Source organism: Oryctolagus cuniculus, chromosome 10, assembly GCF_964237555.1.
Source record: "Oryctolagus cuniculus chromosome 10, mOryCun1.1, whole genome shotgun sequence".
In the NCBI taxonomy this organism is placed as follows: domain Eukaryota; kingdom Metazoa; phylum Chordata; class Mammalia; order Lagomorpha; family Leporidae; genus Oryctolagus; species Oryctolagus cuniculus.
This window is the reverse complement of record NC_091441.1, coordinates 28,915,589-28,943,465: the sequence shown is the minus strand read 5'-3', so window position 1 is coordinate 28,943,465 and position 27,877 is coordinate 28,915,589. Positions and strand designations below refer to the sequence as shown.

The 27,877-nt window shown below is 59.2% G+C and overlaps 1 protein-coding gene across 2 annotated transcripts; it reads right to left on the bottom strand.

Annotated features, from left to right (window-relative positions):
* Nucleotides 1-61: 61 nt before the first annotated feature.
* On the bottom strand, nucleotides 62-25,599 carry SMAD7 (SMAD family member 7). 2 transcript variants are annotated; one of them, XM_051851236.2, is made up of 4 exons: nucleotides 24,999-25,599; nucleotides 23,815-23,868; nucleotides 18,153-18,227; nucleotides 62-2,105 (listed from the first exon to the last, which is right to left on the bottom strand). In XM_051851236.2, the coding sequence occupies exons 1-4, from the start codon at nucleotides 25,597-25,599 to the stop codon at nucleotides 1,567-1,569; spliced, it is 1,269 nt and encodes a 422-aa protein (XP_051707196.1). In that variant the 3' UTR covers nucleotides 62-1,566. The 2 variants fall into 2 exon arrangements, with proteins under 2 accessions (XP_051707196.1, XP_051707195.1); XM_051851235.2 differs by having other exon boundaries at nucleotides 18,153-18,224.
* Nucleotides 25,600-27,877: the final 2,278 nt, after the last annotated feature.

Sequence of the window (27,877 nt, the reverse complement as noted above, 5' to 3'; positions counted from 1 at the left end):
GCCAAGCCTCCCCACTCCCAGCAGCGGAAGACAGAGCCAGAGGACAATGTGGACTCCAGGATACATTTTAAAAATTGCTTTAATGGAACATAAACTCCTTTAGAAAAACATTCAGCTAGGTGATAACACCCATAGAAAAAACACCCATCTCGTGTTTCTCTTTTTTAATTTGGCATTTGTTATTTGCATTTATATTAAAGCAAAGTGCATCTTTTCTTTATTTTTCTTGTTTATACACATTGCACAATACATAAATAATGATGCTTATAAAACGTCTTTATATTTACAAGTAATAATATATTTATATATAACATAAAATACATTTTTTCTTTAATAAATCTCAGGGTTCTTTTTTCAGGAGTCCTTTCTCTCTCAAAGCACTACAATGCTAAATTTCCAATGAGAATGCTTCTCTTGTTCATTTTAACCTTTGTAGTTAGAAAAATAGCTTATGTTAAAGTCTAAGCATGCTCATTGAGCTAAGAACAGTGTCAAATGATCATACGAGCGTATGAGTCGCAGAAGAAACGAAAGACGAGGCAGGTGTCAGCCTAGGATGGTACCTTGGGTACAGACCAGACCCTGCTTGGTGGGAGGGGGCTGCGGGCGCGGACCTCACGGCACAGCTCGACGCACAGGCTGCAGGGGGAGCAAAGCGCACAGCTTCTCTCACACCCAGGAAACATCTGATGGAGGGGGCGGGGGGAGGCACAGGGCACTGGGGCGGGGGGGGGGGGGGCGCAATACTGTGCCGGGGCTGCCCATCCCAGGGAGATCCAGGAGCAGTGGCTGAGGAACAGAGACACCAGGACAGCTGGGCCGGGGTGGGCCGGGGCCGGGCCGGGCGGGGCAGGGCGGGGCGGGGGCAGAGTAAGGCAAGGATGGAGAGGGTCGGTTCCGGTTCAGCCTTGAGGAGGCTGGCTTCTCAGAAGCCTGTGGACAGGCCCGTGTCCTAGAAACGGGGGGAGAGCGGGGCAGGGGGCGTCTCGGGGGGCAGGCGGCAGAGCCGTGCTTCCGGTAGCCACTGGGACATCAGCCGCCAGTTCGCCCAAGGTACTGCCTCTGCCTCCACGGAACGCGTCCGAAGGGCAAGAGGGACACAGCTGGTGCCACAACCTGTCGGCGGGGACATCCGTCAGAAACACAGAGCAGAGAGTGTGGCGTTCCCCGCCTCGGCCACTCACACACACGCTCACTCACACGCACACTCCCGACAGGTGAAATGATGCCTGGAGAGAAGTGAGGGGCTGCTCCCCAGTCCACACACTGCTTCCCCCTCCTTTCCTTATCTGGGGTATCCCACCAACCATAGGCCTCCCCACCCCCACCCCTGCTCCAAAAAAAAAAAAAAAAATCCCAACAATTCTTTTCATAAGCTATTTCTCAAAGAACAAAACGGAACACAAACAAGAAGAATGACGAGTAGAAAACAGGAACAAACAACAACAACAAAAAACACGACCAAAGAGTCTGCATGAAAAGCAAGCATTCGGGAGGGAAACCTTAGCAGCAAAGTAGTTTGAACGCTGGCCTGCTCGGCTCATGCTCTGTCCTGTCCCCACGCGGCTACCGGCTGTTGAAGATCACCTCCAACCAGCACGGGCAACTGCTGATGAACTGGCGGGTGTAACACTGGCCCCAGCCCTTCACGAAGCTGATCTGCACGGTGAAGCCAGTCCACGGCTGCTGCATGAACTCGTGGTCGTTGGGCCGCTGCAGGCTGTACGCCTTCTCGTAGTCGAAAGCCTTGATGGAGAAGCCGGGGAACACCTTGTGCACCAGCAGTGTCCTGGAGTCCGGGTTGTCCAGTGTGGCGGACTTGATGAAGATGGGGTAACTGCTGCGGTTGTAGACCCACACGCCGTCCACCTCCCGCGTCAGCTGGATGCCACAGCCGATTTTGCTCCGCACTTTCTGCACCAGCTGACTCTTGTTGTCCGAATTGAGCTGTCCGAGGCAGAAGCCGTTCCCCTGAGGTAGATCATAGAAGATGTCCAGGGAAGGCTCCTGGACACAGTAGAGCCTTCCCACTCGCGTCTTCTCCTCCCAGTATGCCACCACGCACCAGTGTGACCGATCCCCAGGCTCCAGAAGAAGTTGGGAATCTGCAAGACAAAAAGGGGGGCGCACGGTTGGTGGCGGAGGGGACTGGCGTTTGCTTTTGCTTCTAGGACCAAAACACACACTCAGTGCCAAGGCAGAAGGGAGGAGGGGCGGCCGTGGTCCTGGACCGGCTGCAGGCCCTGGAGTCTGGAATCGTGACCCAGTAAGAGAAGAGCCCGGCTTTCCTGGTGCACAGCCCTGAGCTCCCCCAACCTGGCCAGGGAAGCCCCATCCTTGCAGAGCACGGGCCAGAGGTGCCTGAGTCTCGTGGCTCTTGCTTTTAAGGTTACAGGTGGCCTGGAATTACAGCTGTTTCAACTGGACGCAACTTTGAAAGCCATTGATGCCAGCGCCCTGGGCTGTCCTGATGGGAAACCCAGGACCCAGAAAGCTTGTTACTCAGAGCCAGGCAGTGACACAGACAGATCCAGCACCCTGGTGGTCCCCCGCCACCACTGTCCAGCAGCTCTGCACAAAAGGGGTCAATTCAAAATGCCCAATCACAACACACACTGGGACATCAAGCCAGACTACCTTAACAAAACTGGTTCCTGCCCAGCCAGAAGGTGAGGAGTCCAAAACAGAGAGGACCATGTCCTGGAAGTGGCCCCAGTGGCCGTGCCAAGGGGTGCCCCCTCCCCCTTTTCCCCTAGGCATCCTGACCCTGCACAGTGCAAGGCTGTTCCTCCCCCAGGGCCTTCCTGCAGGCCCCACCCGGCTCTGCAGAGCCCAGGGTGAGTCTGTTAAGGTGATTTTCCCAACCCTCTGCTCCGGGGACCTGCAAGGGAGGGGGGATCGTAGGGAGGGCAGGGGGCCAGGCGGCTGGCATTCCGACTCCTCCTTAAGCTGGAGCCAGCGGGCAGGCCTCAGACTGGGGCCCATAAATCTCCCTAGCCCAGCCAGGCTGCAGGGACGCTGTGGTTTGTGGCGGCAGGGTGGAGACCGGAAGTCTTGTATTTGTTAACAAAAAAAAAAAAAAAAAAAAGAAAAGAAAAAGAAAAAAGAAAACGGGGAACGGGGAACGGGGAGGGAGGCAAGAAAGCCCGGCATGCCACCCTCCCTGCAGCCCGGCCCTCCCCGTCTGGTGGGCTGGCAGGGACTGAAGTGTGACTCGCGTTTCGCTGGGGTCTGTGTTGGGAGCAACCGGGCTCCCAGAGGCCCTGACAGGGAGCTGCCCAGTCCCAGGGGTCGGTCGGCGGTAGGAGGAGGGCTCGGGGCGCCTGTCCTGAACCCCAGTGGGCTGTGGAACCGGTGCAGCTTAACACAGACTCATTCCAGCTTCTGCAGGCATGTTGGGACCTGGGCACCAGTCGGCTCCATTAGTGCTGTTTTTTTTTTTTTTTCCTAAAGCAGCAGCCAGTCCTGGATGGAGGTGGCCTGTGAATAAGTCTGCACAAATAATGCACACACTGCACTCCACCAAGGCAGCCACGAACACACACACACGCGTGCTGAGCTGTGGCCGTGGCAGGGCTCATCTCTCCCCCTCCCTCTCCACCCCCAACTTTGAAATCTATGCCCAGAGACTGGCGGTCACCACCCATCCCTGGATGGCCGGGCGTGCGCTGCCTAAGTGTATGTGTTATGGCAGCGTGCGTGAGAGCACTGTGTGTCCCTGGGCTGTGTGTGCTCTCTCTCTTTCTCTCTCTCTCTCTCTCACACACACACCTTGCAACATATGGGAAAACATGAGAGAGGCAAGGGCTCTGAGCAAAGAGTGAATCATCAGGCATCGAGCGTCTGCAAAGGATCCATCAACTGCTAATAAAGCGGCGAGTGCGGGCAATCTTTGAACTTGGGAGTTCACCTCCCAAGGCTACACCAGAGGCCGGTGACAGCCACGGAAGCCAGAAGATCTCTGGCGGAGAGAAAGCCCTGGCTGCCCCCAGCACACACCTGGCCTGGGAGAGGGGCTGGGCAGGGGCGCTGGGGGTGGGAGACTCCTCCCTCGGGGAGCCCCACTGGGTGTCAGGCAGCCTAGCGCCACTGGAAGCTGGCAGGCACTGGCAGGGAGCAAGGAGGAAGAGGACCTAGGTGCCCCATGCCAGGCCCCAAAGGGGCGGGGCCTCTCGGGGCAGAGGGAGCTGGGAGGGGGCGGGGAGGGGCGCTCCAGCGGGATTCTCTTTCATCTGGGCAGCCCGCGTAGCTACCCCGCTACCAGACCTCTCCTGGAAAAAGCCTCTTTCTGTTGAGGTTAATGGCCCAGCCCAGATAAAGGGTGTCCCTGAGTGTAAACAGGGCCCCTGAGAGCCGGCAGGGTGCCCCCCTCCCGCCCCCCCCCCCAGGGCAGCTCCGCTCTCTGCCTCCTGTCAGGGCTCTTCCTAGCACAAAGACACGCTCCCCAGCAAATCCACTGCGGGGCACGCAGCCCTGGGTGCTCCCGGGGCACCCCACACGGCAGAGCCCCCGCCAGCCGGGCTGGTTTCTGGGAAGCACTCAGCGTCACTGTCACAGACCAGTTCCCCGAATCGGGCCCGCAGCCCACAAAGTCTCCCCACAGGGCCGGTGTGGGCGCTTGGCCCGGGGCTTCCCAGGCCAGGCAGCCAGGGGCTGAGAAGTCCCCGGGCCTTCAGCCTCGGCTTCTGGCCATCACCTCCGAAAGGCAGAGCCCAGGGGCCCTGCCCTCAAGGTCACAGCCTCCCCTGTGTGTTCAGCGCCTCCTGCCCTCCCGCAGGAACTGCACCCAGCTTCTTGCCCAACTGCATGTGCTCATTTCAAAGCATCCCAAAGAAAAGCTCACTAATCAATGCCTGCGAGCGTTTTCTTTTTATTACACTTTAGGGAATTTTTGGAGCAACACCAAAAACATGCTGAGTCTGCCTAAAATTCCTTTAAGGTGTTTTCCCCCCCTTCCCCTTCCTCCTTTTCCTGAAAGCATAAACTCTCCCCTTTAAAGGGAAGGGGGCGGAGGGTGGGGGGTGACCATCCAGCAAGGCGCTCCTGCCGCCGACAGGAGACCAGCAGCTCAGGGACTCTCAGACCCTGGCCAATGGCACAGGGTGACCGGACCCGAAGGCCCCACAGTGGGTCAGCAAGAAACTGTCTTCTTCCTGATTTCTAAACTGAAAGACAAAGATGACCAACAATGGGGTACGAAGCCATTCCAGGCCAGAGAGCTGGGGCTGTCCCAGAGGCACCTGTGGGATTCTGAGCACATAGGAGGCACCCATGGGGAGCAGACGTTCCAAGATTCAGCCCTTCCAGGACATGGGTGAGCTTGGCCAGCAGCCAGGAGGCGGGGGTCTTCCTGGCTCTCACCTCTGCAAGGCACTGGACTGCATGCATGTGCAGTCTCTCTGCCAGGGTGCAAGGTGCCCGGGCCCGCAGCCCCCTCCCCGGGGCTCCAGCAGGGCAGAAGGCTGGCGCTGCAGAAGGCAGGCAGACAGGAAGTGAGCCTGGCAGGAAGGGCTGCCTCCCACAGGCCTCTCAGTGCTGATCAGGGGCAAACCAAGGGCAGAAATGTAGACACAGGCTCACACCCGGCAACCCTGGAACGCAAACAGCACCACGCCTCGCCCGCAGCAGCCCAGGGTCCTCCCTTCCCCGGGACCCAGGCGCCACGGCCGGTTGCCTCATCCTGTCCTGCCCTCTGCATCAGACATCTCAAAGGTTAACAGCACCCGTCACCCTGCTCCCCACCCGCTCAGGGAACCAGCTGCTCCGAGAGACGAACCAGCCCGTGGCAGCGACAAGGACACAAGGGGACCAGTGCCAACTCGTCTGACCCGAACCTACCCCAATCACTGCAACACACAAGAACCTTTGCCAGACCCTGTTCCCAACGGGCAAACAACCCAAAAGGAGCACATACACAGGCAGCTTAAGCGCAGGTCTCTGGGCTCAGCGTGGGTTCGGGGCTCAGCTCTCCCATGCGATGCTTGCGCCCTCAGCCAGGACGCAGACGTGGTACCCCAGGCAGCTCGGGCAGCCCCGCGGTGCAGAGCAAGTCACCCAGGGATGGCGACACCAACTCCCCGTGTTTCAAGTCAATTCTGTTACTAGGAAAAGCCCCAGGCCAAGTGGGGCAGACAGAGGCGCGGCATGTGAGGTCTGACCCAAGAGAGTTGGGTTTGTCTGCAACTTCTCCATGGATCAGAGGGTGGGTAGGAAGGGCTGCGGGGGTCTCCCTCTAAGGCCAGGGTCCAACCACCCGCCCAGGGAGTCCCAGGCATGGCCCACTGCCCGACACCTGCTGTTGCCCAGAGGTGAGCTTAGCAGCGAGGCCGCTGCAGACTGGGTTCCAAGACCACCTGGTTCGCAATCTCAGGGGCTGACATGCACACACCCCTCCAGCAGGGCCTCCCAGGCTGGTACCAAAGTGCCTGGGGCCAGGGCCTGTCTCAAGGTGAGCACTCCACGCATGCCACTCTCATCTCATGGGACTGTATCTTTCTCCAGCTGCTTGGAAAACACTGACCAATCTCTCCCTTGGCTCCTGCCATTCCCCGTGGTGGGAGAAGCGTTCCCAATACTCAGCGAGCATGCACTGTGCACGCATTCTGTTCCGAGTGGCTCATGACGAAAACCCTCGGCGGTGACACAGGACAGCATCACCATCCTATCTTAACAAAGGGGGAAACGAGGAACAAGTCACTTGCCAAAGTGCAGAGCTTGGCTCGGGCCTGGAACGCTGGCCAGGGTGCGCTATGGGTGGGCAGCGTCTTGGGCCAGCAGCTCCCAGTGTGCCTCTTCAAATGCCCCAGGGGAAGACAAGCATCCTTCGGGGCCCGTCTTAGGAAGTGCGATGCCTGCTTTTCCAATGGGGTGTGGGCCTGGCGCCCTTGCACCAAGAGATGGGGCGTGACCTTGGCTCCTTTGCCAGCAAGCTGCTCCTGGGCTTGGCCAGGGGGCACTCCCTGGGAGTCTCAGTGTGACCAGTCCTTACACACCGAGACAGGAACTGGTCTCGGCCATGCAGGTCTCCCAACGGCTGCACCTTTGATTCGCAAATGTGACCCATCCACTTTAAATGCTGGGCCCATTCACTCCTCCACCCTCCAGACAGCACAGACATAAACCAGGGCACATTTTTGCATTTAATTTGCAACAAAAAAAAAGCACCAAAAGAAAAATCGAAAGGGAAAAGAGGTGAGTCAGGTTTTGCAGTGCCCACCTCTCAACCAGTGTTTCTTTCTTTTCATTTCAGAGTTACAAACTTGCATTCTCTCTGCCTTGTCATGCACGGTCTTAGGAAAAGGGGAGTCCCAAGCCAGGGTCTTGTTTATCTGGTCCCTCCCGCTCCCAACATCCACCAAGCTTTGGTGGTGCCGTTTCCTCACCCATCACCACTTTCTGCAAAGCTCACATGAAGGGTACTTCAAAAAGTTCATGGAAAACAGAAACAAAAGATGTGTATTTTGGTGCAAACATTTTTGAAAGCCATGCAAGTGAGAGGTGTTCAGAAAGTCCATAGAAAGTGTGTTTTATGGGGAAAAAAAAAAACTATGCATGCACTTCAACAACTTTTTTGCACCAAAATAAATCTATCTTTCATTCCATTTTCTACATCCTTTTTGATGCACCACTTTTCTTATTCGGCAGACCTAGAGTGACTGTGCCCTTACAGCCAACCCATGACGAACAATCAGTAGAGCTACAATGTCTCTTGTGCTCCCCAAACTGGTTTCATCTCCACCTCAAACCACTGCCCCTACCCCCCAGATGTCCAAGTCTGGAGCCCCGAGTTTGGTGAGCACTAGTTAGCCATCAGAGAATCCAGCTGAAGGTAGCGCAGGGCAGGGGGGGAGCCACACAAATCAAAAGCTAAGGTCTGTCTCGCCAGCCGGGCCGCCGCTTCCTGTGCCCCAGTGTTGGGCCATGTAAATGACAGTGTGTGCCTGGCTGCAGCAGCCGCTGGCCCCTGAGGAAGCCAGCTCTGTCCCGGCTCGGCTCGCACGCTGGCCTCAGAGGAAGGGTGGGGACTCCCGGCCCAGCCAACCCCATTCATAATATTTATTTACAGTAAACGGCCTCTCCAGCTGTTTGTTGCCTGTGCACCCAGCCTTCTTTCTCAAGTTTGAATTTCAAGGCTCTTCCCCTCCATACCCCGACCAAGATCCTACAGTGACTCTCCAAATCTTGGTAGCTTGCTTCCAAAAGGGGGTTCCCCAATTCTGCACACACAGCGCCCCAAGACCTGCATGGCATGATCTGCCCACGCACCCTCTTTCTGGAAGGTGCAGGAGAGGCAAGACCACCCCCCCACCCCGATTCACCTGTCACATTCAGAGTCCCCAAATTCCTTCTCTGGATCTCCAAAGGAATCACGCACTGATTCTCACACACACACACACACACACACACACACACACCACCCAACACACCACCAGAAAGTCCCTCCATCTCCTTTTTTAGTGACCAGCTATGTTGCCTCCATGCTAAAACTCAGCCACAGCCTCAATACAAGTGTGATGCACCCTAAACGAATTCTCTGGAAGGGCAGAAACCCCAGCACGGGGCAGCTTCCACCTCCGGCTTTGCAGGTCTCAGGGCTCAGCCTGTGTGGAAGAAACCCAGCAGCTTCTGCCAAGAGCCTCATTTTAATAAAGCCCGGGGCTCCCAAAGACCCCAAGGCAGGCCCTGCCCGACCCCTCCCCCACCCCAGTTTTTCTAGAGGGTAGGAAAACAACTACAGTGTGCAACAGAAGTCCTGCGCACGCCTCCCCGCCCCTGGCCGCCCTTGTTCCCTAACCATTATGAAAACTGCTGGATGGGATGGCATTTTGAACATTTACTGCATTCCGGGCCAATAAATTCCAGCACAGGATCTGATGGAAAGGCTTCCCCCTCGGCCGCCCGGGCTCCCTCCCTGGCTCCCCTCCCTCATTCCTTCTTTCTTTACAATCCAGAGCCCAGGGCCTGGGCCAGGCCAGGGCCACACTGCACTTACAGGGAAAAACAACACGACGACAGCCGGAGACAGTGCGCAGACTGGAAAAGTTAATCATTACTTCTGTCTGCCTCCGTAATCTAATCTCTCCCAGGCTTGGACACACTCACTGTTCAGCCATCCCAGCCCTTTCACCCCCAGAGCACCCAGGACCTCCCCGAGCCGGGCCTCCCACCCCGACCCTGCAAGCTAGGAGGCCCTGGAGCCCCTCACCCATGGCCAGCCCTTCCTCCCGTGCTGCCTGGCCCCCACTCCCCCAGAGTGCTCAGGCCTCACATAATGAGGGCTCCAATCTGGCTGGGACTCCAGGCTGTGCACTTAAAAAAATTGTTAATGTGATAAATTTTATGTTAAGCCTCTTCCACCACAGTCTCCAAAGGAAAAGTGAAAGGCCCCTGGCCCTCCCCATGCCCTCCTGCCCACAGGATTTCTGCACTGGGGATCCCAGCCCTCTCCCCTGCAAGGCACACACACTGCCCCCACCCCCACCCACCGCGGCGGCCGCCGTGCACCTTCCTGGGAAAGCACCCCCAACTCTGCAGACTAAGAAAGTCACTTGTACCCCACACCCCACCATCTCAGATCTCTTTCCCTTCCCCAAATCCAAGAACCAAGGAGCACAGAGCCCAGGACGCCAGAGAGCAAGGGACTTGGCGGCAGAGGAAAATACGGAGGCCCAGAAGCCCAAAGCCCTGGCCCTCCACAGGGAGCGGGAACAGGAGCTCGTAGGATGCTCTGCCTCCTGAGTCCCTCCCGGGACTCCTGCAGACCTGGGGCAGGGGTGGCTTCTGAGCGCCCGCAGCAGGCCCTGTAGCTCAGCAAATACCCACTGTCAGGGTTTTCCCGTGACCCCACTGAGCGGGAGAGGGGACCCATCTGCTTTTTAAGAACTGTACTGTGGGGCCGGCGCTGTGGCGCAGCAGGTTACGCTGTGGCCTGCAGCGCTGGCATCCCTGTGGGCACTGGTTCATGTCCTGGTTGCTCTACTTCCGAGCCGGCACCCTGCTGATGCTCCTGGGAAAGCAGTGGAAGACGGCCCAAGTCCTTGGGCCCCTGCACCCACGTGGGAGATTCAGAAGAAGCTCCCAGCTCCTGGCTCCAGCACAGCCCAGCACTAGCCATTGTGGCCATTCGGGGACTGAACCAGTGCATGGAAGATCTCTCTGTAACTCTTTCAAATACATAAGTAAATCTTTAAAAAGAAGAACCCTACGTGGCACCCAGATCTTAGTGAGAACTCAACTTCTTGCTTTTCCTTCTTGGTTACTGATTAATGACGAAGAGGGGGAGGGGCAGTGCTGGCTAAGAGGCTCTAGGGGGCTGCCCCGGCCCCCTAGGAGCTTTGCCAGCTGAGCGGCTGGCTGCCCCTGACTCAGCCGGGCAGGGGGAAGTACCAGAGGCTGCCAGCGACCCCAGAAAATGCAGACAGGCCCGTGTGCTGGGGCACAGTCGCATCGCGGCGCCACGGAGCCAGTAAGAAGGCAATACAGAAATGACCCAACACGGGAGCCACCAACAGCAACAGTCGCTGGCCATGTTATCTCCTGACCCATCGAGGCAGAGGACAGGGGAGTCACGGCAGCTCTTCCATCTCCACCCTGATTAGAACCCAGGCCCAGCCAGCCCTCCAGGGCCTTTCTTCCCCAAAAGGGCTCACAGAGGAGGAGTAATTCAATCAGTGAGCTCCAGGGAGCCGGGCCCCCGGGGAACAGACAGGGCAGGATGAGCATAAAAATGCAACCTTGTCTTAGATGACGTCGAGCAGTCAGCCCCAGACAGACCCGGGCCTCACACACGGGGCTGGGAACTCAGAAATGGGCTTGACCTTCAGATTCAAAATGAAAGAGCAAGAGTTTCACTCCCGGCTGTCTTCACGTGAATCAGGCCCCCGGGAGTAACAGACAGAAAGGACAGGCCAACTCCAGCCAGGGCAGCAGGCATCAGACATTGTCCCTCCACAAGCCACCACCCCCTGGCTGGGCCTGGAGGGTGGACCCTAACCATCACCTCCTGCTGTTTCTTTGCTACACCAAGGCAGGTGGGGGAGGGGTAGAGGCAGGAGTGCAGACTTCTAAGAGCCCAGCCCACCCTGCAGACTCTCTCACCCCAGGGGCCCATCTCTGCCAGCCCCCACACACCTGCTGTCACTGGTGTGAACTCTATGGGGGCCGGCAAATGGATCCACCACCCTCCACCCTCCACACGCACAGTAGGGACTCAAGAAACATGCGCCACATGGATGGAGCGCCCCTTCCAACACCGGCTTCCTGCAAAGCAGGCGGCCCACCCGGCTTCACGCCGGCCAGAGGCAGGCGCAGGTGAGGCAAGAGCAGGCCTCCCAAGTAGGGGTCAGCCAAAGGGGCCAAGCTCCTCTCCCAGACCGCTCTGCACCCCCACCCCGGGCAAATGAGCCAGACCGCTCTGCACCCCCACCCCGGGCAAATGAGCGAGTGCGGTCCCCGGGGGCCTGGCGCCGGTCAGCAGCCTCTGCGGGCCCGCCACCTGCCCGCAGCACTCTGCCTTGGCGTCCTGCTCTGTTTGGACAAGTTCCCCCGCGCGGGTGTTCAACAATGCTTTTACACACCCCACGGCTCTTGTTGTGTGATGAAAGCAAAACAAAGCACGCTCTGGCAAAGGCGGGGAGGGCGGGCTGGGACGAGCGGGAGGGAGCCAGCCACACACACAAGCCTCTTTCCTGTGGCTCCCGGGGGCCCGGGTCGGGACACTGCCTCCCCCCACCACCTCTGCCCAGTCTTCCCAGCCCTGTCTTCCCAGCAGCGACAGGCATGCTCACTCCCCCACCCCACCCCCACGCCACGAAGCCCCCCCTCATTCTTCACTACCAGGCACCCCAAAATAAAAGTCTCATTTTCAGTGGAAGGGTTCCTGGGGAAGGAATCAGGAAACCTCTGGGCAAATTCCTCCTCTCCCCAGCCCAGCCCCCAACCCCTAAAAAAATTTAGTTTTTCTTTTTTGCAAGTTAAAGCCGAGCTCAGGACGCTGGGTGGGGCTCGGTGTTGGGGCCGGAGCAGCCAAACCAAAATTAGCTCCCAGCCAAGAGCCGCTTGGCCTCACCATTTGGGAAAGGAAGCTGAAAAAGTCCTGAAAGATTCCTCAGTAAACCGGGAAAGAAGGCTCCAGTGAACGTTTCAACTGAAGGGTGACCCTTGCGGGAAAATATTTTTTTAAATAATAAAAATAACAGAAAGGTCTCAAGCAGTCTTTTTCTTAAAGAAAATGGCCTGAAAGTTCTCTTGGGAGTGGAAGGGAAGGAGAGGAAGAGAAAAAGCACAAGACACAGAGCCAGTCGCCCCTGCCTCTACCTCTCCCCTCACAACTTTTTTTCTGGAGTTCTTCTCAAAAAGGGGGATGATGTAATTTCCTGTCTTGTCCCAATATTTCCTGTTAAGTGACAAGGTGAAAGTTATCGCCCCGTTTTAAATAACTGTCGGCGCTCCGCTGAAAGGTCCTTTTCCCACCCAGGCACCATCCCTATTACACACTGTCCCCGTCCTGGGGGCATAAAATGCCATCGGTTTCTACTCCTTTAAGAGTTGGTTCAACCAAAAGCCTGGTTCTCCCGACAGCAGCTTCCACGGGAACTGGGCACTGGGCACGTAGCCCAGTTCCCTAAGGTGACCCCACGAGGAGAAGCAGAAGGGGCTGGGGGAGGGAGGGCGGAGAACCCCCCCCCCCGCCGCCCCAAATGAGCCAGCACCGTTTGGGTGCAGTGGCTGCGATCAAGCGAATGTGGCTTTCTTGGTGTGTTAGCCACTAAATTGAGAACCCTGCCTCAACAGTTAATAATATCTTCCCACTGAAAATAGCCCGGAGAGGAAGCCTGCGTGTGACAGTAGGCACGCGGCCAGCCGCTGGGCGAGCCATTCAATACGCAGTGAGAAAGATGCTGGGGCCAGCGGTGACCTCCCAGTGGCTGCGCTTACAATATCCTCTCACAAGGGCCAGCGCCCGGGCCAGCCATGCCCTAGAAGCAAGGTGAGGCTGTCCCACGGATGGGGACTCCAGCTCTGTCCCTGGGCTGGGCAGGCCAGCAGGCACAGGTACACGCACCTCCCAAGGCAGGAGGGTCAAGCTCTGAAAAGGAACCAGAGGAAGCTGCCTGTCTCTATTTCCTGGGAAAGTAGAAGTTGGAAACTCAACGCAGAGCTTCACCTGCTTGCTCAGGTGAACCACTCCTGAGGTACGGGCTCCCACAAGTGTCCTGCTGGCCCCATAAGACCTCAAGGGCGCTATGGAAATGAGCACCATTCGCACCAGAGGAGAAGTATCTCCTGTGTCCCAGTCAAGCCTCTAGACATTGCTCGCTGGTCATCCAAATGCCTGCAGAAGCGACTGTGGGCCACTTTTTGCACTTGGGATAAAACACACGAAGCAGAAAAGCGCCAGAGATACTGGGTCCGTTCCTGGAACTGTGCAACCACCGCCACCATCCACAGAGGCACAGAACATTTTGTCACCCCAAGAGAAAATCCCCTGCCATGGGTCACTTCTACAATGTCACAGCAGCAAAGCATTGTGTCAGGGCACAGCTAATAGTCCCTTTCCCTCAAATGGTTTTACCACAAAGCGAACACACACACACACACACAAAACCACCAAACCTCGCTGGAGAAGAGAATCCCAAGGGACTCAAAGATGCAACAGGAAGCAGCTTTCTATACCTTTCACCCCACCGGGTTAAGACACCTGCTCTGAAGGGGCTGCCTGGGGTTCGAGGCCTGGACTGAAAGCCAGCCTGCCTTCATACCACTACACTATCACCTAATAGTATGGAACAGTTGCATCAAGAAGCAAGAAGCAAGGGAAGCCAAAGTCGATGGGGAATTCTTTGGCATTTCCTCCTTCCCCACTGCGCCCCTGGCTCTGAGCTTGCCTGGAGGTCCCCTAAGGTTTAGAGGCCTACCCGGCGCTACAGCCAGGCAAGACGGCAGAAAGCTGCACCCCCTGGAGCCAGGCCTTCACCTGGCCCCCTCCCGTCCTCCTTGGCTGGCCCAGCTCTGCCTCAGGGACAGGATGCAGCAGGCAGTGGCTCATCTAGTCTGGCCGGCAGAGCAGCCCAAATTTGTTCCAGAGACTTTAAATGCTGTCACCCTGCATTTAACCCCTGCCTTACTGCCTCATTCTTTCCAGGACAAAAGGGGTTTTATCAGTGAGCCCTGCTCCAGGGGCGGGTGCATGACCCCGGGCGCTGCAGAACAGGCCAGCAAACAGCCTGGCTGCGCCCAGGACTGGTCGTCAGCAGGGTGTGGGTGTGCACCAGGTGAGCCGCCCTAGCCTTGAGTCATTAGGCTGGCTGCTGTAGAGGGAGCTGCAGGCAGACTGTGTCCCTGGAGTTCCAGACTGTCATTCCTCATAGTGGCCTGGGGAGAAGGGGGCGGGCGGGCGGGCAAGGAGCTCACTCAAGGTCACGTGTGTCTGTCTGACTCTCAGAGGCCAGCAGGGCTGAGCTCCATCCAGAGCCCCTCACCTCCACCGCACAATGGCCTTAGAGACCTCCAGCAAACCAGTAAAGCAGACCCGCAGAACACTTGCAAACAAGGCACCCAGGGCCAGACTCATGATCACAATCCAAGCCAGACAATAAATAATTGTTCACATGCAGCTGAAGAACTTTCCTTCAAACAGGATGGAACAATCTTTCCTAAGCCACTTGGTGTGAGCCCAAGTCAACGGAGGACCAAGCCAGGGCTGCATTTTCAGATCATATAGGCATTTCTGACGGCTCTCCGCTGGGCTAAGTCAGAGGCCAAGTGGGGATCAAAGAGCAGGAGGGAAAAGCATTCCTGGGTGGAGGCTGAATCAAGAGCGCTCCCATCCCCCAGACGCAGGCACTGGGAGCCAGGAGGTAAGCTAAGACCTTAGCAAAGGTGGAGGCTCGGAGGCCCTCCACCTGGCCCCGATGCCGGTGCGAGAGCGTGCCGGTCTCCTCTGTCCCCACCTCCCTCCTTCAAGTCCAGGGAGCCCCTCCTTTGAAGCTGAAAGAGCTACGAATGGTGGCTGGCCTCCAATCCCTGCCCGAACCGGCAGCTCCACACAGGAATACAGCCCGGAGAAGGCTGCAGCATGGCTGTGCAGCTGAGCAATCGAGAACTCAAGTGCCTTCCAGGCCTCCAAACCAGCTCGGTGGACAGAAGTGATAGCCGCCCCTACACACACACACACACACACTCTCTCTCTCTCCAAGTAGAGGCTACAAAGGTGACACCTTCATCCACAGGCTTCCCACCATCCAGCTGGACCCAGGAATCTCCCAATCAAGTCAGACCGCTCCAAGCTGGTGCTCCCCGAGCCATGACACGTGGGGTAGCAAGGGCTGCACACCTTTCAAAAGACAGAAGGCCCCAGAGGGGTGCGCTCAGACTGCCAAATCCCATTTGGGAACCAATCCACAAACACTAGCCCCCCAGGCCTGTATTGCCCACAGAGAGGCTGCCCCACGGGTCGCTGGTCCCATGGCAGAGGGCCCCAGCCCTGCCCGGAGCAGGCATCTGCGCCTGTGCATGGCTCTGTCTGTCCGTGCGTCTCCAGCGCACACACTCACGCACACACATAGGCTTGCACCGAGCCATCCATCTGTCTCGGAGAGCCGGCTGTCAGAAATGAAAGTACAATCTCCTGGAACCAAGTCACTGCCTTCTAAAAATGTCCCCGTTTTCCCAGACCGAGGAAACTTGCAAGGGTGGGGTGTGTTTCGCTGCGAGTCCCCAAGGACCAGCCCTGCGGTTCCGCTCCCCTAGAACCAAGCTGCGAGGCTGGAATTCCAACCTGCAGCCAGCGCTGCTCGCCTGCTCCCCTTCCCCAGGGCGGGCGCGCAGGGGCGCAGGAAAGGGAAGGGCCAGCACCCCTGCATCTCAGGAGGGCCTTTGAGCACTCCCCACCCCCACCTCCGAGGCACCACATTTTCACATTCGCCTGTTTTTTCTTTCCCTTCTTCCCTTGCCAAGAGAATCAAGCCCTGGCTCCCGCTGCCGACCTTCCTCCCACCCTAAACTGAGCCCCATTCATTAAGCCCGCTCTCAGCCAGGGCAGGACAGGAAGGAAAACAGCACACAGGGCCTGTGAAAGAGACTCAGAGAGGTGACTGCAAGCGGGAGGAGGGAGAAAGCCCAGGCGGGCGCCCGGCTCAGGCTCACTCCCCCCCTTTCCCTAAGGGCCCCTGCCTCCGGCAGCCAGCCACCCAGCCCTGCGGGCTTCCTCCCCAGCAAGGCAGACACACCCAGGCCACCCCCGGGGGCCGTCACCTTCTCCAGAAAAGGAGGGGGTGGAGCTTTCTCCATTTACAAAACCGGCTGGACCCCGACCAATAAAATCACCTTCTGGGGGCATTCTCGCAAGAGGAGAGCCCCTGCTTTGTTCTGTGCCCATCCGCTCCCCAGCAAACACCCCCACACCACAGCCATCCACCCAAAAACCAGTCTCCACGAGGCAACCCCCCAACCCCCACTCCCGGCATGCTGTGGCACAGGATTAATTCACCACCCTAACTACCCAGGGAAAGAAGAAAGAGCTGCAACTTTGAAGCCTTGGAAATTAGTAAATCAAGAGCTAAAACTCAAAACAAATGCTCTTTCATGTGGAGTGCCCCTCCTTCTCTCTCTCTCTGCAGATCCGTGGGGTCCTGAGACACACACACACACACACACACACACACACACTGCTGCCCTCCCTGCTCCTGTGAGTGGCTGCGGGAGCCTTGCGGGAGGGGAGGCGTGGCCAGGGCGTAGCTGCTGACCCCTTTTCCCCCAGTTTCTTTCTAGGACTAGGAGAGCTTTGGGGAGCAGAGGAGGAGGCGCAGGGCTCGGGTTCGGCCGCGCGGGAGGCTGTCTGGCTCTCTGGTTCAGGGCTGGGTGAGAGGCGCACAGGCTAGTGGCGGAGCCGGAGCCTGGTGTCGTCATTTCCTCCAGAGGAGACAGACAAGATGTTATCAATAAGACAAACCTTCTGAAAAGCCCCTTTCAAACGCTACCACTTCCCTTGCTTATTTCATGTGGTTTGGAGGGCCAGGGCTCCTCCCTGCACATCCAGGGCTTAAAAAATAAAACCATCGGACAACATCCTGAGGGTGTTGCTCTGCCCCGACCCTTCCTCTCTCTCCTCCCTGGCCTCCGCTCCTTCCAGAACCCGCGCAGCCTTAGAAAGCAGAAGACTCGGCCGCAGACTGCGTCGCTGGCTTCCCCTCCCCACGCCTCTGTGGTCCCGGACAACCCTCAAGCCTGAGCCCCCACCCCCTCTGGGGCGGGGGGATCCAGGGTCCCTCTTTGCCCTGCTCATTAGCAGCTTTGGGTAAACAATGCCCTCTGTCTTGGTACCTGGCAGAGTATATACTGCAAGAAATCAAAACAAACACAGGTCTCCTCGCAGACACCCTCAGCAAACTAGACCCCTCCAGAGGACTGCCTGGCAGGGAGAGCCTCCAGACAGCGCTGCCAACGTCACAGACAGGGTGCACCTGACAAGACACCACCACACTACAGTCTGCACAGCTTCCGGCTGAGCTGCTGCACCGCCATCTACACCGATGTCCCCAAGGCAAGAAGCACCACGCGCTCAGCACCACGCGTCACTTGCCTTGCTTCAGCCACTTCCTACAGCAACCTGCGGATGGCATGGCAGGCTGGGGAAGGGGACGACTTGAGCCCAAAACCCACATGCCTCCCACTTATGCCACCACTGAGTTCCTCCAAGGGTCACCTCTTCTGTCCTTGGGGACAATGACCGGCGGGCTCCCCAGCACCAGCACCTGCTGTCTGCGTGCCCCCGCCCAGCTGCGGCTGTGCCCACGCTTGGCGGCACCTAGCAGGACTTGCAGGAAAATTTCAAAGCTCTGCTCTGATTCCATGCCACACTTACACTCTGCCTTCAGCAAGTTGCCTGAAGATGGGCCCGCCTCCTTCAGGGCACCCCACGCACCCAAGGGCCAGAGTGAAAATCAACTTATTAAACGCATGGCTCCATGACACCCCAAGTCACCAAGCGCAAGTCCCCTGAGCCAGGAGCGGCTTCAAAATATCCACACACTGCTTCGCCCACAAGACCAGCCAGCCACCTGCTGGCGCACGGAAGGGAGCGTGAACTCCCACTCTCTGGCCATTTCAAGAAACCTTGGACTTGCTGAGAAAACAGGAGAAAAGCCCCTTACCTGAAAGCCCCCCAGGGGCCAGATAATTCGTTCCCCCTGTTTCAGCGGAGGAAGGCACAGCATCTGGACAATCTGCTGCGGATTCAAAGAGGAGAGAGAAACGAGTCAGTGCACAAATGAAAACACCTCGACCCAGCTCACGCTCATTCCCACAGTCTGACTGCGGCGCGGCGCTGGCTGTCACAGCATCAGGCAGACCTTGTCGCCCGCCTGGGCTGGCCAGCTGGTTAATCAGTCAAGTCAGCCTCTGCGGCGCACTGGCTGCCACCTCTCTGCACCACAAGGCCCCCATTGAGGAACCCAGGTAGTTCCCAAGGTCAAGGAAGTTCCCGTTGTACTTTCTCCACCCTGCTTGCTCCGTCTTCCCCGCCAAAGGCCAAGCTTCCTTGTGGCCTCTACCACTCCCGGGGACGAGAGTCTAGCCCTCGTCGCTTGGAAGCAGCCTGATTCTGAGTTCTCCAGAGACGCAAAATCGACTCCTGTCAAGCAGACGAGAGGCGCTGTACACAGGCACACACCTGTGTGGCCAGCACCGGATGGAGACAGAGCGATCTCAGCAAGACTGCCAGCCACGCGGCCAGGTTCCACCTCCTTCCAGGCTGGTTCCACACCCCCCACCTCTGGAAGCCTCGCTGGGCAACCTCAGACCCGCAAGGCTCCCTGCCCTGTAAAATCCTTGCAGCACCCAGCACTTGGGACTGGCTTCTGCTCCCCTCACCCACACAGCCTGTCTGCTCTAACGATGAGCTTCTCTACCATCCAGGGGCTCAGCGTGCTGATCAACGCTAATGAGGGTAGAGATGATTCCAGTTGAGACACAGACTCCACAACCACCCTCCAAGCAATTCAAAACAAAAATAATGCCCATGAACCACAACCACGGAGTCCCACGAAACAAACGCACTTGACCCTGCAGGCTGCCTGGTGCTCCTGGTGCCACTGCCAACCTTGCTGCCTTCCGGCCGTGAGGCAGACACACTGCCTTGGTTCATGCAGGCTCCCGTCCTCCCACACTCGGGGTGGGGTGGGGGAGGGGGAACAGCAGGACGATAGCCCTGGGACAGGCACCACTGGCTTCCAACTGCAGCCCCTCGGCCGCCCAGGGAAACAGGAAGCCAAACCAGGGAGGCCTGTAGCCCATGGGAGTCTTGGGTCCCTCCCTCCCACGCATCCTCCAACCACTGTCTCCCAAGCCAGAACTTTTCAAGAACTCCCCGCAACAGGGGAGGGGCAGGCGGGGGAGTGGTGGCGGCAGACAGGGGAGGGCAAGAAGTCTATGTGTAATCTCATTTTATCCGGGTAAAGTATAATTCCTAACAGGAATATACAGTTTTACAACACATACTCCATCAAATGGAAAACAACAGGGGAGGCAGGAAACGAGTTACTTGTTAAATGGTGCATTCCCTGTGCCTCCTAGGCAGCTTCCAGGGCCCTCACCATTTTCTAGAAAGGCCTCAGGACCCTCGCCCTCCACCCACCCCCACCTTAAACACCGGTGACGCATCCACAGCCACGCCCCCCAGCTCAGGCTGGGCTGGCGGGATGCCAGGGGCAAGGTGTGTTTCCAAAGGGAAGCCTGGCATCTCAGGGCGGAGCTGGGACCACAGTCAGGGTGTCAGCCCGTCTCACATCAAAGGTGAGCCAGCTCCGTGGCGGCAACCACAAGCGTTTTTATGAAATGGTCTCTGGCCCTCTGCAGTGCCTTTGATCTCCAGAGGGATTTACAAACGCCAATTAGCCCTCCGCCCGCCCCTGTGAAGTAGCAAGGCATACCTGTTCAGCACCAGGTAAACTGAGGCGTCACTGCTGAGCTCAAGGGGCCACCCAGAGAGCCAGGTTGTCCCCAGGAGCTCAGACCCCCCCCCACCTCCCCAGGCAGGCCAGGGGGTCCCGCCCCTCCTCCCAGGAGGCGGGGAGGCTGGGACAAGTCTTCCAGATCCAGCTCTGCCTCAGGCTACCGCCAGCCTTAGTTAGGTCAAAGGGCCACACCTCCAGCCCTCAGCCACACAGAAGCTCCACAAAGTCAGATCTCCAGGGTCAGGGTCCCTCTCACAGGCTGCGGCCTGGGGTCTCGCTCCCCAAAGCCCGAAGCCCTAGGCTAGTCCTGGCGCTCTCATCTACCGCTGAACAGTGCGGTGGGAGACTCCCTTCTCCTGGCTGCTCCAAGCGGGGCTGAAAACCCAGCCTGTGGTGCAGCTAGGACATGAACTGTTGACAATGGGGACAGGAGAGGGGGTCCTGCTAAGCGTCTCTCCCCAAGGAAATGCTTCCTGGCGAAGCCAAGACAGTTTCAGCAACTTACTTCTGAACTTAGGTACAGCACAGAAGAACGCCTCCCACGCTGCCAGCCAACAACCCTAAGCATCCCACCCAGCTCCGCCCCAGGTGGTTCACCCCATCCAGAGTGCAAAGAAACCCAGCTATGGAGGAACACTGCACTGTACACACACCATCACACCTGCAGAAAGAATGAATGAACCAAGAAACGAATGAAGTGATCATCTCATCAAACTCATCATCTGGATTTAAAAATACGCCTCGTGGTTAAGATGCTCATCAAGATGCCTGCATCCGTATCACAGCGCCTGGGTTCAATGCCCAGCTCTCCTCCTGACTCCAGCTTCCTGCCAGTGCAGACCCTGGGAGGCATGGGTGATGGCTCAAGTGACTGGGTCCCTGCCACCCAGTGGGAGACCCAGGTTTGAGGGAGTTCCCAGCTCCTGGCATTTGGAGAATGAGCCAGTAGATGGGAGCTTGCTCTGTCTCTGCTTCTCAAATAAACTGTTTTTAAAAGATCTATTTATTTACTTGAAAGGTAGAGCTACAGAGAGGCAGAAGCAGAGAGAGAGAGAGAGAGAGAGAGAGAGGTCTTCCATCTGCTGGTTCACTCTCCAAATGACCAAAATGCTGTCGCTACACCAAACTGAAGCCAGAAACCAGGAGCTTCTTCCTGCTCTCTCACGCGGGTGCAGGGGCCCGCCCAAGGACTTAGGCCATCTTCTACTGATTTCCCAGGCCATAGTAGAGAGCTGGATTGGAAGAGGAGCAGCTGAGCCTGGAACCAGTGCCCGAATGGGATGGCGACACTGCAGGCAGCAGCTTTACTCGCCACGCCACAGTGCTGGACCCCTCAAATAAATTTTCAAAATGTCTTTAAAAAGGCCTGGAAAAGTGAAGAGGGGACCTGCATTAGGAGACCAAGGTCAAAATGCCAGACTAACAAAGGCCTTTGGAGGCTGGGTGGGCCACCAGGGTTCCCCAGCCCGTGCAGGGAGAGCTCAGCTGGCAGCCCCGTCCAGCGCAGGACTTTCCCACCAGCAAACACAGAGGACACAGGAAACACAGCGCCCACGGAACCCCCACCCCAGCATCCCCGCTTCACAAAGTGAGGTCTGGTTCCCAACAGCAAATTCTCACTCCTGCAGACGCAGCCACCCTGGCCCCGGGTGCAGCCGTGCCCAACACTCCAGCAGCAAGCGCGCTGGGACCACACAGCACCCAGGTGGACCAAGTCCAGGCCCTCCCAGCCACAGCAACACGGAGCTCCCAGGTTTCCACCCCCAGCAGTGCCCCAGCCCCCTTCCCACGGCCTCTTCAGAAAAGGGAGTCCCTTGGTTGTGCAACTGGTTAAGATTTTAACAGCTGGCCACTGTAACACCCTACGCCCGCTCCGCCTAAGTAACCCAAGACCAAAAATTCAACCCAGCGCTCAGGACCTTAAGAATCTAAGTGGCTGATAGGAATTCCCAGGCCCCACACTCTGCCATGCAAGGTGGAGACACAAACCTGGGGTGGCATCCCTCCCCACGGTGTCTGACCACAGCCGCCCGCCGCAGAAGCAGCCCCGGGCGGGCGGCCCCTCCAAGCCCTAGATCTGGCCGTCCTGTGCTCTGTCCAGACCATTTCTCTCAGGGGGGCTTTCTCTGTTGCCACCCCCCAGGCTCTCACACCACAGCGCCTTCCTTCTGTCCCTCACTTTTGTTTTGCTTGAAACAAAACGATGCGGGTGAGTAAGCGACGCTGTGAGCTTCCGACTGGCAGGTTAATCACTTCCTATTGGCCCATCAGCAACCTTCTCTCCCCCTTGGAAATGGCACATTCCTGTCTTTGTGGCTTCTCTGTTTACACACATTTTGCTACCTAATGTCAACACTTGCTAATGAATAAATATATCACTCCACTCACCGAAAATGAGGTCCCGGCCTGGCAGAAGGACTGCTAAGACAGCAAGACCCACCAGAACGTGACCTTGCTGCTCTATGGCTTGGGGAGGCTTCTGGGAACACCATCCTCCCTTCTGATGGAAACCTACAGCTAGGAATGCACAGGGAAAACCAAAAATGGGCCGCCATCGTCCCTGGAAGACCTAACCTTAACCTCCTGCAGGAATTCTTGATGCTTGAAGCCACAGTCCTCGGGGAAGCGGAGCTTGGTCACTCCAGTTAAGGTTTGTTACAAACACAGGGAGTTGGTTATCTCATTAATGACCATTTATCTGGTGTTTTGTAAATCGAAAGCAAAATATCACATGCTCCACAGGCCCCTTATTAGACAGGCACCAGGCAAGCAGCAACGCCTTCCCAGCTTGGGGGAGCTGGTGCAGTCCCAGGAGGGCTGGCTCCGCGCACGGGGCTTCGGTTACACGTTCATTAAAGTATTTAATGTATGACAACGCCCCGGCAAAACTTTTAATTAGTGGGGGGAACGGCCCAACAGCCAAAATGCATGAGGCAGAAGGACCTGGAGAATTCCAGGACCTAAACGGCGCCCAGCCCTTCGCTCCTCCCGCGCCAGACCCTTGGCAAAACCAACCATGGCACCAGTGTGCGCCGGTGCACAGGCACAGACACCAGTTACAGTCTGTACTCTCCAGCAGGTGACTCTGCCTGGAAGAAGGGGCTGCAGGCTGCCAGCCTGTCTCCGGGGTCACCCCCCAGGTCAGTTCTGCTAACCCTGTCGCCTGGCACCGCAGCACCAAAGGTTGGGACCCCTGTGTCGCCAGCCAGAAATCAAACGCGGACAACCACAGCAGGGCTGATGCCAATCTCAAATGGGTTTCTGCCCTGGCCGGGGGCCCTCCCGAGACAAACCAACAGGCAGGCAGAGGTACCCTAAACACTTTCATGACCAGACCAAGGATTCCCAGGAAAAAAAAGGACAGGGCTGACTTGTATGTGACTGGGGCAGGGGGCACCTACTCCCCTCTGGCTTCTGGAACTTCTTAAATGCACCACCATCCTATCCTAGACAGGCCAAACTCGGCACCTCCATTCCCTCAAACCAGCCCTGATTCCTTGGGCACTCGCCACAGTCTCTGAAGGTTCCCATCACCCTGCTCTGCTTAGTCCCCAAGCCACTTCTTTGTGGCTTAAAGCATCCGGGTATTAAAATCCAACCAGCTTCAGAGGCAGAGGGCAAATATACGTGAAAATGGAACCCAAGGTAAAGCTTATCTAGAAGAGGTCTTTGCAAAGAAAGAAAGAAAAAAAAAAAAGGCAAAAAACCAGCCACACTAACACAAAGTCACCAAACTTCCAGCACAGGAAACCCAGGTGCCACTTGGGGCGAGGCCAGCACCTCCCCAAGGCTGCTGTCTGGACACAAAACACCCCGCTTCTAGCAGAATAGGAAAAGCATTTTTTCCAAGCCATCTACTCACCAGTTGGTTTGAGAAAATCCATCGGGTATCTGGAGTAAGGAGGAGGGGGAGACTCTGGAATTAAAAAGAGGAAATAAAGGCCGGGCCATGAGAAAGAGAGATAGAAACTTATGATAACAGAGGCATTCTTTCGGCCCCACTGTTTGTCTTAGCTGTGGGGGTTGGAGGCAGGGCTGCGGGGCGGTGATTGCCTTGATATTTAGCTGTCAGATAAACAAAAGAGGCCGCCTGGCGCCAGCCTCGGCGCTCCGCTCCTCCACGTCTGCGGCGGCCGCCGCCGCCGCGCTCGCCCAGCCGGGCTGGAAACCACCAGCTCGGCCGCGGCTCGGCCGGGGCCGCGCGCCTCGCGGCTCCCCGGGTGGAGGGGGGACAGCCCGGCCCCGAACCCTAGACCCCCATCCCACCTCCCGCCCCAGCCCCTGCGAGGGAGGCACGGGACTCCCCATTCCCAGCCCAGGGGGAAGACGCGCCCCAAGCGTGCTGGTGAGCTTGGGGGGCACCTCGTCCCAGGCACCTTAACCTTTGAAAGAAAAGGTGGGGTGGGGGGAGAACGCAGGCAAGTGGGAAGGCCAAAGGGAAGGGGCTCGGGAGCTCTGTCGGGGGAGCCCAGGCCCCAGCTCCGGGACGGGCAGCAACGTCACCAATGCGCTGGGATAGAGCATTCCAGACCCAGTTCTGCGCCCGTTTGGTGCCAGAGAAAGGAGAAGGCGGGGGACACTCGACTTCAGGCCTCTAGAACGGCGCAGCCCAGGGCGCCATCCCAGCCGGGCCTCCCCTGCTAACCCGAGCCAGGGCAACATCTGGGCCGCCCGTGCCCAGTGTCTCCGCGGCCGCCAAAAGCAGCTCGGCCCTCCCTCTCGCTTCTCCCAGCCTTCCTTGGCGGGCTTGGCCCGGATCCAACTCGGCCACACACCTCAGCGCCTTTCCGGGTGCGGGGGAGGCGTGAGCCCCACTTGTCTCCGCACCCGGGTGCCGATGCGGAAGTGAGGACGTCTTTTTAACCGCCCATCAGTACAGTGTGTGGTGGAGCTGCGGCCACAGGGCCCCTGGGGGCGCCGGACAGACCTGGGAGGGAACCCCCAGGGAAAGCCCTCGGAGCCCGCCCCGGCCCCCCGTGTCTCTCTCCGCCCGGGAGGTGACTCGCGGCGCCGCGCGCCGGTCGCGGGGCGGGAGCAACTCCTCACCTAGTTCGCAGAGTCGGCTAAGGTGATGGGGGTTGCAGCACACCAGTTCGGGGTTGATCTTCCCGTAAGATTCACAGCAACACAGCCTCTTGACTTCCGAGGAATGCCTGAGATCCGGCCACCTGAACACTTTGCACAGCAGAAGGGGCAGCGAGTAGGACGAGGGCGGCTGCGCGGGCTGCGCGCTGGCGGGCGCCCCCGGGCCCGGCCTGCAGTCCAGGCGGCCGGGCAGCAGGAGGCACGCGGTGCGCGTCCCGCCCCGGGACTCCACGGCCTGGAGCAGCAGCTCCAGCTGCCGCTCCTTCAGTTTCTTGAGCACCGAGTGCGTGAGCGCCTTCAGATCCGCCTCGGCGCCCCCGGCCGCGCCGACGCCCGCGGCCGGCGGGTGGGGGTGGTGGTGACCTTTGGCACCTCGGACCGCCTTGCCCAGGCAGCAGCCAGCCCTGCCCGCGCCGCCGCCACCGGCCCCATGCGCCCGGCCGTCCGTCGCCCCTTCTCCCCGCAGCTCGCCTCCGCCCGCACCCTCCTCCCCGTCCTCGCCGCCGGGCGCACGGCTCCTCCAGAGACGCCGGACGAGCGCAGATCGTTTGGTCCTGAACATGCGGGGCGAGGAGGCGAGGAGAAAAGTCGTTTGCCGGCTAAGGAGCGAACATGACCTCCGCACACCATGAAGAACTCGGGCGCCGAGTTGAGGCAGCAGGCGCAGGCGACAGCAGCAGCAGCAGCAGGGGCCCAGGCAGGAGCGGCGGCGGCCCGAGGGGCGCTCCGTGGCATGCGCCAGTCTCCCGGAGGCCGGGGCGCGCGCGGGGGCCCGGGGGCGCCCGCCGGGGCTCGGGGGCCTGCGCTCCGGCTGCCCCACCCCGCGCGGCCCGCGCCCTGCGCGGCTCTCGGGCCCCGGCGCGCCCCGGAGGAACGCGGCCGCCGCTTCCCTGGGGGCGGCCGAGCCTGCCCCCGTCGGCGCCTCCCCAGCGAGCGGCCCCCCCGCGGCGGCTCCCGAGTGTCGGGCTCGCCAGCCTCGGCTTCCTACATGGAAGATCCGCGGGGGCAGAAACCGAAAGGCGCCCGGCGAGGCTGCCCGAGCGAGCAAAGAGCCTCGTTCCCCCTTGCTAAGCAACTTAATTTGGGGGTGGGGAGAAGCAGGCAATTATAAAAAAAAAAAAAAAAAAAAGCAGGCACGCGATTTATTTTTTTCCTCTATATCCTTAGTAACCGGATCTCCTCGAATTCCGTGCGCACGAAGGCTCGGGGGAGGGGGCCGAGCGGACTTCACCCCGCATGAGCCGTCTGGCGAAACGTGGAGGTTCTCGCCGAACCTCAGAAGCAAATATGCAAAAGCCCCAGATGAAAACCACCAGCTCGTCCGCCCGCAGCCGGGGCTTGGGAGGAGAAAATGTTTACAAAGTGGAACAAGACGCTTGCGGGGTGCAGAGGCGCATCCACGAGCTACATGCCCGCTCCGTTCCTCGCAGAGCCTCGTTGGTCTTCCTCTCCGTTTCTTCTGCCTCCCCCCGAAAGATCGTGTAATTTTTTTTTTTTTAATCCACAGAAAGGTCGGGCTAGGCTGCTTCAATCCTGCGCATCCGGGTGTCCCAGGGGAGTCTCTGGTCTTTCCTCCTGCGGTCCCGGGGGCCCAGGTTCTCGGCGGGGACTTCCTCGGGGCTGGCGGGGGCGCAGGGGCAGAAGATGCTGCCGCTGCGGCTGCGGCGGCGGCGGCGACTGCGCCCAGCGGGGCTGACAGCGCGGGGGAACGCGGCACGGCGGCCACCGCGGGCCCCCGGTGGGTCGCACGCTCCTGCCCCCCCGGGCACAAGCTGCCGGCTAGCGCGGGGGCCGCTGGCGCCCCCTCCCCTGGCCGTGGCTGGCCGCCGGGGCTCCCCGCATGGGCTGCTCGCCCCGAGCCGGCTTCGGCGGCGGGAGGCCCCGGTGTCCTCTCGCCGCCTCCTCTGAGACTCCTCTCGTCGCAGCCGGCTGCCTCCTTGTCCCCCGTCCGCCCTCTCTCGGCGCTCGGGTCCTGCTGCCGCCTCCGGGGGCTCTCCGCGGCGCGCTCAGGGGCTCCGGGGCCGGGCGCTCGGCGGCTCGGCGCCGGCGGGCTGGCTCCGTCTCAGGCAGCTCTCTCCGGCGCGGCTCCCGGACCGAGCACGGCGCCCGGCTGGCTCGGCTGGCGCGGCTCGGGGACAGGATCCTCCGTGCGCCGAGCTGCAAGCGAGTGTGCCCGGGGCTCGCCGCCTCCCGCAAGGCCTCCGGCCCCCGCCCCCTTCCCTCCCCCTTCTCCCCCCTTCCCTCCCCCGCCCCGGCCGCCGCCGCCTCCTCCTCCCCGCCCCCCCGCCCGGCCCTCGGCTCGGCTGGTTCCACTGCGCAGTGGCGCGCCCGGCTCCGGCCTCGTCACGTGGCCGTCTAGACACCCTGTCGCTTTAAAAAAAAAAAAAAGCGATTGTGTTTCGCAAACAACAGATCGGGTTTCTAAAAGCTATTTCTCCCCCCCGCCCGCCACCGCCACCCCCTCCTGGGTCTGCAGCAGGGGGACCAATGTGGGGGGGCTGGGGGGGTGGAGAGGCAGGGGCCAGCGGGGCGCCCAGATCCGACCGAGACCCGGCTGGCGCGGGGGAGGCTGTGTGGACGAGCCGAGACGCCGGGCGGGACGAGCCGGTCGCTGGCCCGACCTGGACCGAGCCGAGCTGCGCCGGGGCCGTCCCGCGCGCGCTCGCCCGCGCGCTCCATTCATTCGTTTTGTTTGAAAGGCGCTGGCGGCCGAGCCCTGGCCGCGCCGGAGGGAGAGGGGTGTAGAGCGCCGCCTGTTCGAAAGACATTCACACCGGGCTGGAGCGGGGCCTGGGAAGTGCGCGCTGCAGGGAACAGCCGGGCCGCCGGGGGCGGGAGGC

Coding starts and splice junctions, on each gene's coding strand:
- SMAD7 (XM_051851236.2), bottom strand. CDS start 25,599: ATGTTCAGGACCAAACGATCTGCGCTCGTCCGGCGTCTCTGGAGGAGC. Junction 18,228..23,814: donor GGATTTTCTCAAACCAACTG/GTGAGTAGATGG, acceptor TTGAATCCGCAG/CAGATTGTCCAGATGCTGTG. Junction 2,106..18,152: donor GGCCCCTGGGGGGCTTTCAG/GTAAGGGGCTTT, acceptor TTTGTCTTGCAG/ATTCCCAACTTCTTCTGGAG.